At 39.6% G+C, this 9,032-nt stretch overlaps 2 protein-coding genes across 2 annotated transcripts; both read right to left on the bottom strand.

Annotated features, from left to right (window-relative positions):
• Positions 1 to 1,248: 1,248 nt before the first annotated feature.
• Positions 1,249 to 4,467, bottom strand: LOC103472119 (coagulation factor XI-like; the record flags this gene model as incomplete). Its single annotated transcript, XM_008421508.2, has 9 exons — positions 1,249 to 1,434; positions 1,539 to 1,698; positions 1,916 to 2,022; positions 2,118 to 2,250; positions 2,338 to 2,456; positions 3,132 to 3,294; positions 3,456 to 3,565; positions 4,106 to 4,262; positions 4,353 to 4,467. Coding segments are annotated over 9 exons (1,179 nt in total), but the record flags the coding sequence as incomplete, so codon positions are not given.
• A 1,560-nt stretch (positions 4,468 to 6,027) lies between these two features.
• On the bottom strand, positions 6,028 to 8,427 carry LOC103472118 (glutathione S-transferase A-like). The gene is made up of 6 exons (XM_017307314.1): positions 8,186 to 8,427; positions 7,987 to 8,052; positions 7,665 to 7,770; positions 6,980 to 7,095; positions 6,463 to 6,548; positions 6,028 to 6,358 (listed from the first exon to the last, which is right to left on the bottom strand). The coding sequence occupies exons 1-6, from the start codon at positions 8,351 to 8,353 to the stop codon at positions 6,229 to 6,231; spliced, it is 672 nt and encodes a 223-aa protein (XP_017162803.1). The 5' UTR covers positions 8,354 to 8,427; the 3' UTR covers positions 6,028 to 6,228.
• Positions 8,428 to 9,032: the final 605 nt, after the last annotated feature.

Genomic DNA, 9,032 nt, shown 5'->3' with positions numbered 1-9,032 from the left:
TCTTATAACCATTTGATAATCAGCGCTTTGTCAAAACTTTAATTGTATAATGGATATCTGGGTTTTTTTCTACAGGAAAAACATGTTAGGACAGATGTATGGTTTTGGAAAAAAAAAAAGAAATCTTCTAAAAGCTGGAAACAATTGGCCAAATGAAATCAAGTCTTTCGGAAAATCAACTCATTACGATTGTTTTAACAAAATGGGATCTTTTAAAAATGTGGAAACATTTTACACATATTACATAGGAAGCATTTTCATTATTACAATTTGATAGAAATCTGGTCAAGTCTAATTTGCAGAAAAAGAAGAAAATCCTGGTCAGGACATGGTGCCAATAATCCCATGATCTAGAGAAAATTGTCTCTTAAAAAGGTGAAATCAAAATATTTACAAATAATCCATAACCGCCATACTGATTACTGATCAAATCTTATTTGCAGTAATTTTTGTAACTTATATCCTGCAAAAAGTTTGGTCTTTAGCTTTCACATCTGCAAACACATTTTGTAAATATTTGAAAATAAGTTTTTTTTTCTACTTTCATGGTTAACTTATATTTAATTTCCTTTTTCCTTCATGTACAATTATATAAATTAAAAGTAGAAATGTCACATTCAGTGATGTAACTCATGTTGTTGCACCTCATAAGGTTCTATTTTTTCACTTCTATGTGTTCAGTTGGTGTTATTCTATCTTTAGACACTTACATACATAGAGAAAACGTTATGGCTGCTTAAATAGTTCAGAACAAAAAAAAAACATCATGCAAAAATCGCAGGACTTGCTGTAACATCATGATTTTGTGGTCACATTATATTGGGGAGTGAAAAGTGTCCAACTCATGGAAGAAATAATCACAGGACTCGTATCTTACCAATTGGAAGGAGATTTATTTAGCACATCTAAATAAATGATGTGCTAAATTATGTAGTACATGAACAAATTCAAGTTACAACAGAACTTCCAAGATCTGACAAAATGTATGAAATCTCCCAACTTTTAATGGTTATAAAACTTTTATAGGACGCAACACCCATTGGCGTGTATTTGGAAATTTCAGCCAGTGGTGTCCTTTCCTTTGATTTACAGTTGTTTTGGCTCAATTTATAATGATTGGATAGTTCTGGTAAGACAACCGGAACATAACTATTCTCCAAAAGTTGCTCATCTCAAAGTAATCTTGTTAAAAATGTGCCAAAAAATCAAAACAAAACCTTTAGCAAAAGAAATATATATATATATATCTTTGTCTGAAGGTAGCAGAAAATTTCCATCAAAACAAAAATAAAAGTTTATTTCTGAAAGCTTTCTGTCTGTTAAACAAGTGATTTTCTGCAGTCCCTCAGGCTGAAGCCAGACACAACACTGGCTAGTTTGTTAACTTTGGGAGGAGCTGGCATGGTGATGACCCTCTTCAGATAGCAGCGACGCCTGCAGCAGTGACAACAGGAAATATCGGTTCAGTGACAAAGTTTCAACATCAGTGAATTTCTACCTGAATTTCAATAAAGCTCTTTGGATAAGGAATACTGTACCATGCTGCACGGTCAGAGAAGCTTTCATCGACGTAGGTGTAGAACAGACAGTTGGGGTCCTCGTCACATTTCGACTGACACAGCTCTGCCGTATCCATCAGCTCGAATCGAATGTCGGAGCCACGGAAATCCACACCTTCATAGATCTGCTTGACCCAGGCTGGTAGGAAAGACATATTTGGTCAAATCTCTGCTGTTAAAACAACATGCGAGTCTAGAATGGGCACAGTTAAGGTAGGATTAGTAATTAAAATAGCTAAATTTGACATAAGTCAAAGACCTCTAATGTTTATTTCATCTTTGGACTTTGCTTCAATCCATCTCTGAGAGCAGAAAGTGGGCTATGTTTAGTGTTTGTGTTGACTCATGGTACGTACTGTCATCAAGCTGACAGAAGTGTGCCGGTATGCCTGATGTGGTTCCGTCTTTTGGTTTAACTGCCAAGTCGCTGAGGTTGTTCTTCAAATAGCATTTGTAGTCATCACTGAGGAATCACAAAGATTTAAAAAGGTTTTAAATGTGCTACGTCTTAGTTGATCGACCAATCAGAACAGCTATGATGAAGGAACCATTTGCTACCTGCTGAAGGAGAAGTAACTGCACGTTGGATGAGCCGAACACAGGACTTGACAGTGCTCAACGGAAACAGACTGCTGCTGCTCAAGGTCGCTTCCCGGGATGTCAGTGTTTGGAAAAAACTGGTTCTGACATGCTGCAAATGGCACAAAACAAAAAAATTCAACACCATGAAAATCACAACAATAAAAGACCAGCGTCTTAGCTCTTGATATTTGCTTACGTGTTTCAAGTTCTTGAGTCTGTTGGGTTTTTTGGGCAAATCCAGATGTGACTCCAGCCTTTTTTTCCACAATAGGAGTCCTCGGGACACTCCAGCTAAACTTAAGGTGGCACTTGAATCTAGAAGCAAAGAAAACAGACATTTAAATGACAGAGAAAAGATGTTCAGAGGCCCTGCTGTGTGATCTCTTGTGTAGAACATATTACAAGAATTTAAGTAATCATCAGAAACATATCAACACAAAAACTAGCAACGCAGTGCAGTATACTGAGAGACTCATCGTCTTCTGTGGGCATGAAAACATATGGAAGCAACCTGGGTCATATGTTTTCTACGCTCCTTCACCCTGACGTACCTTCCTTCGGGGAGGCGCCAATTTATGTTTTTGAATCCACCTGAATAATGTGTAGTTGCGCCCCTGCCTGCAGGTAGTGGCCAGTTAGCTTTGTTTACAACATTTCAACTGAACTTGACTTTAGAAATGTTAAACTAATGTTGAGCCCACATTTTTCAAATAATCCACATCAATGTATGAGCATCAGTCACTGCCCTTCATTTTAAACTATAGCACGCCCTCTGGTGGTTACATTAACGTGCCACACTTATTGGGCAAAAACATTTGAAGTTCAATGATGTATCTATATTTATTTTTTTTACTGTTTCAGCCAGGTTGCAACAACAGATTTTTCATAGTTAACCTTGCTGAGTGTTTTTTTTTTCACATCACTTTATTTCTACTTGAAGATCTCGCTCTCTGCACCAAGAGCTTTAATGAGAAGATAATTAACTTTTACCTGATGTTAAGGTTTGAGAACTCCCCTGTTATAAAAGTAAAGAACTGACACCCAGGATCCTGTGTGCAGACCCTCTGACACTCCTGATAGTCGGGCGTGAACAAGGTTCTGTAGTCTGCGCCAAGAAAGTCCACGTTCTGGAAGATCTGCGAAAAACAAGGTTCTGGCAGAAACCAGAGAATATTAAAGAAACCAGGGTTAGCATAGACAAGCCTCCCGGTGAAATCTTCTACTAATTTTGGTTAAAATCTTAATACAGTGTTGCTGTTTTGTTTTTTTGTTTTTCCTGAGCATTAAACTGTAATTCTTAGTGTGTGAGCCTACTTGAGTCTGGATTGCAGGACTTGAGAGAAAAGCCAGACGTGACGCCCAAAAGAGGAGTTTCGGAAGATGGCTGCCCAGAGGGGGTGGATTTGAGGTAGCAGTAAAAGTGCCTGAAGGGAATGAAGGGATAGTAGCATCATCGTTAATCATCATCAGCTTTATTAAAGACACAAATATATTGAAAATAAAATACAACGCACATAAAAATAAAATCATCATCAACTTTATTAAAAACACAAGAATATAAAAAAAATTTAAATGCAAATAAATAATTTTAAAAAAGAGACTAATAATAACAAATGTAAGTCACTGATTTACAAAAAGGCCTCAACCACCAGTGGCTCAATATTCTGGACTTAAACATTAACTATCTTAAATATTAGTAATATTCAAATACTTTAAACCAGTTGCAGATAAAACAGACAAGCATTTGCACTATAAAAAAGTTAAGTCCTTTTTTTTCTAATATCTTTAAATAAAAATCATATTTTTTCATCTGAATTTCATATTTTTTTAAATTGTATTATTTTATATTTTAATTATATTAATGCAGTTATGTGTGTATTTTTGCCTTTTTTTTCTTCTCTGGGGCAATTCTCATTGAAATTCTTCCTCTGTTAAACTATAATTTTAGTAAGTGTGTGTCCTACCTGTTGTCTCTGGTCCAGTCGGGCCTGACGAAGGTAAAGAAGAGGCAGGCAGGGTGCTGGGTGCACAGCTGCTGACAGTGCTCCACGCTAGGAGAGTAGAGAAACGTTATGTCTGATCCGGGAAAATCCACGTTCTCCTGAAGTTCATTAGGGCATGCTGAAGGGAAGAGAAGTCAAAAGTTTACATGTGATGAATAAATGTCATAGATACTTTGAAAATAAGTAGTCAGTCATTTTAGTGTGCTACCTGTACTGAAGGACACGCTGCTGGCCAGTAGAAGGCCCACCAGAATCAAAGAGCTTCCCATCTTCTTCTGCGGACACAATGCTTGTCTCCCTCTGCTTTTTAAAGAACTGGTTCTGCAAATACAAAGACATCAAAGGACAAGTTACTTCACATTCTGTTTACGCAGTCGGATTGTGTCACGTTGTAGACACAATCTGTGTCTGTTTCGAAACGGAGTGTTTTCCTGTTTCAAAGGTCCTCTGTTCAGCATGCAGAAAAAGAGGCAGTAGAATTTTTTATTAAAATTGACATGCAACAAATTACTTTACAATTATGCACTACTTTGTCTTGATTTATTCATGGAAAAAAATTTCCCCTCACCCCCCAAAAAATTCACTAAAGGTCATTTTGCACTTTCTGCAGGTCTTATTACACTTTTAAATTCATGAATCCAGAACTTTATTAATAATAAAACAATATCCTCCATCTGTCTGGCTCTTAAATTGCTCGTTTTTGTAACAAAACTACTTCCGCCGTGACTTTTTATGGATTCTTTTTGGTCATTTTCATCCTGAATTTGTTTTTGTCTGTTTTTTTTATTAAAAGCCACAATTTTTGTGTGCCTTTCATAATGAAAAGTAATAAAAAATAAAAACAAAACAAAACAAAGTAAATGATTAACATGGAGTTTTTCGTGACATCCTTCTCTCCAACTCTACTTTCTCTGCAAAAGACCAGTTTGTCCTGCAGGGGGCGACACCTGCTCGATGGTTCTAGAATCCGTGCCTTGATAAAACATCAACCTGAATAGAGATTCGGTTCGTGTATTTTCAGGCAGTTCGGTTTTTCGTTTGAAATGAAAAATGAAAAACGGAAATAGACTCGTTTTTTCGTTTACTAAACCAAAATAGGGAATCGGATAACGGGCTCGATTGGGGCGCGAGCATAAAACACGATTTCCGATTTGGTTTTCTAAACGGAAAACAAAAACACGAACTGCCTGAAAATACACGGACCTCAAAAGGTTCTATTTTTTTCACTTCTATATGTGTTCAGTTGCCGTTATCCTATCTTTAGTCATTTACATACATAGAGAAAACGTTCTGGCTGCTTAACTGGTTTACCAAATTGCACCAATAACCCAATGATGACTTATCTAGAATAGAACTCAGGACTTTATCTCAATAATTTTGGTGGGTCTATGCTCCATTTCAGCAGTTCAGAAAAAAAACATCATGCAAAAATCGGAGGACTTGCTGTAATATCATGATTTTGTGGTCACATTATATATGGGAGTGAAAAGTGGCCAACTCATGGAAGTTAAATTCAGTTGTTATAAAAAAATAAAAGTAAACTTACTTTGTAATTTACCACCTTGAAATTGGACCCGTGTTGCTTTACAAACTCCTAATCTTTCTGAAACTCCGCCTTCAGGAAGTCATCATGGCGCCTCTGTTAACGCTTTAACGTTTTTCATTAGCATTTCACTGAGAAGTTCTCCTATGATGAGCAGTTCCACCAGGTGTTTGCTAATTGCTTCTGGCTAGTCTGAAGGAGCTGAATAGGGGAGTCGTGGGTCGGGGCTGCTCTTCCTATTCCAAGAACTGGCAATAAATGGAAATATCTCATTCAGAAATTGACCTGGAGAAAAAGCTAATGCAAAGTGTCACAATCAGAATGATAAAATGGAGACAGATGAATTTCAGTTCTATTTATTTTGTTGGTCACAGCACCAAACACACATCTTTATAGGAAATTAAGTACAAATGGTATCAGGTAAGCACCTAACAGTGAAAGCAAAGGGTTTGTCTGTTTTCTGTTTAACATGTAAACCTCTACAGTAGTGCAGCAGAATATGTAGCTTCATAGTAAACGCAAAAGGAATATTGTTTCCAGCTTAAAGGTTCTTCAGTGCATCCATTCCTGGAGTGTCCTTCCAGTTGGAAGGCCAGGTGTTCTTGACGCTGGGTCTGTCCTTCACAGTGTTGTGGTAAGCTGCCAGTTTAGGGAAGTGCTCCTCATTCAAGCTGCAGGCAATTTAAAAAGGAAAAGGATTTAATGTCACCGTTTCCTTCAGCTCCTTTTTCTTTCATTCATTTTGACGCGATTTGGAATGATTTCGCCCGCTTACCCAAAGCGGAAGAGAAAAGCGATCACTGGGAAGACGATGACGTCGGCCAGAGAAAAGTTCTTTCCTGCAAGGTAAGGACCCGTTGCCTAGAAGAACACAAAGCAATATGTTTTTTATTATGTTTTTAACTAGGTTCCTTTACATCACTTATATCCTGACAGTCAAGACATGAGGACTAACACTGCAGTCAGTGCTGGTCTGTGTGTCTTTATATATAACCCAATCACAGGTAGGTGGAAACAACCAGTCAGACCAGTTTTTTAGTAAACAAGGTAGCGTGTCAGGAGTAGTCGTGTTCTTTTAAGTGTCCCGAGACAAGCAACGACAGAGTCAAAGAAAAAGTCCACAGAATACCTCATGCTCATGTATGAGTTTTTTATGTCTGCAACTCATACATGAGTTCTGTATGAGTTTCTAATAAGGCATTCCAGTCTTAACCATACCAAAGGAAAAACAAAAAGTAAAAAGGTAATAACGAATACCAGACCAAAAGATTTTTGCAGGACGTCTTGCTTACCTGCATGTACCCCTCCCAGATTTTGATCTCGTCCTTCAGTTGCCCGGTGAACCTCTGCTTGGCGGAGTCGTGCCTCTCTGCCTCGGGGACGAAGCGATCGTAGAAGAGGGATTGTTCTGATGGGAGAAAAGAAAAACATGCAATCAGCAAGAGCGACTCCCTGGTGTGGCAAACATCAACCCCCATGATTGCTGCCATTTCCTTGTGTACAACATAGATCGGGATTGGTCAGGAGTGTCACGGAAGGAGACGAGGAAAAGGGGCGAAGGCGTGCCGTGCACCTCCTTGTCATGTCTGTTATTTCCTTGCGACCCTGTGAAATGGGGTCAAACATCTCGTGGCTTCATCTGTGCACACCAGCTATCATGTGATCCTCTGTGGGATTAACATTATGCTTTTGACGTGACCTCATTTGCTCAAACAAGGTGTGTGTTTTGTTTTGAACAAGTCGGGTTCTCATGAGGAAAGAGGGAGCATCTGATGTAACGCCACTCCCTCCTGAGGAGGCCCACTGAAGACGTGACAACTCTCAGTGGTTTTAAGGTTGCTTGACGTTGCCAGGTGTAACTTGGTGCAAAAGTCCTACAAGGTGGACCTCAGGGTGTCGGAGTAAGGTAGCATTTATCCTTAAATGTGCAATAAAAGTGAAATACTTTGAATTCCTTGAGCATCAAAGCGAGCTTACTTATTTTGTCGAAGAGCGATAGGCCCTCAAACATGCGCTGGTACATCAGTGCAACTTCGGCTTGGTTTTCGGGCTTCAGCTTGTTTCCTTGGCCCTTGAACTGCTCCTGTTGTCGGAGACACAAGGAAGAAAAAAAAAGCACAATTTATGAGCAACAAGTTATGAAGGAGGCTCTGGTTTCTGCTCCCTCTGTGGTGTAGGGTGTCTCTTTGTCTGCAAGATTCCGCTGAATGCAACAGGGGAAAAGCGTCCCTCCCCCTTCTTCCCTCTTGTTAACTCTTTGGAGGCATATGGCTGCATAAAACTTTAACTAGGTTCTCACCTCCAGGTATATGCAAGCGCCGTAGGACTCGTTCAGGGTGACGTTTCCGTGTTTGAAGGCAGGAAGCTTCAAGACAGAGAGCATAATGTTTAAAATCAGAGAACTTTCTGCAGACCAGAACTCTACGCATTAGTTTGTGCATCAAAAAAAAGGTTTTATTACAATTTCTGTGTCGCAGAATTGAATGACAAGAACCTACCTGACCCCTGGGATTGATGGCGAGCACGTCCTTCCCCTTGTGCTCCCCCTTCTCAAAGGACAGCTGTTTGCTGTTGTAGCCCTGCAGGCCTTTCTCCTCCAGGGCGATCATGACCCTCCAGCAGGGAGGAGAGCCGGAGCCCCACAGCAGAGTCATGTCCTTGGCCATTGTTTCAGGGTGAGAGGTCGTTTCCCAGCAGCGAGATGAGAGAGGGAGCGTGAGGAGTGAGGAGTGAGTCTGGAAGTCTCCCCACGCCTGCTTTTATAACAGCCTCCAGCCTTCCACAACCGGATTGGTGGACTTGAGTCCCGTCCCATGTTTGTGATATAACCAAAGATAAGTGACTCGAGGCAGTTAAGATAGCCAACAATTCATTTAAACACATTGAATTGCTTTACTTTGCAACGCTAGACAACAGGGTATTGCAGCCAAAGTCCATTTTCATTTCATTTTTACTATGTCTGGGAATGTGGGTTATTGCTCCAGTTGATTGTACCGAGGTTGCTTCCAATGGCATGCAAGGAGGAGGGGAATGCTCTTGGTTTGAGCTGCAGATCTTTATTTCTTCTGATTAACCCATATGGAAAAAAAAAGATTTAAAAGCCAAAGATAAACAAGTGAAATGCATGCATGGACTGTATGCTGACTAAACACTTGCAGAAATAATAATGGCTGGATTTTATTTTTTATGTTTTTGTCCCAGGATGCAGTTGCTTTTCCTGCTGCAAGGGTGTATCCTCCTGAAACAAGACGGGACTTCCTACCAGACTTTTGAAAACTCATTGTGACTCAGCACTTTTCATTCACCCCTGTACAAACCAAATAGAAAGAGTCGAGCCTGGGCCAC

This window comes from Poecilia reticulata, linkage group LG11, assembly GCF_000633615.1.
Source record: "Poecilia reticulata strain Guanapo linkage group LG11, Guppy_female_1.0+MT, whole genome shotgun sequence".
Taxonomy (NCBI): domain Eukaryota; kingdom Metazoa; phylum Chordata; class Actinopteri; order Cyprinodontiformes; family Poeciliidae; genus Poecilia; species Poecilia reticulata.
Note: the sequence above shows the minus strand (reverse complement) of the source record. Positions and strands in the feature narration are given on the sequence as shown.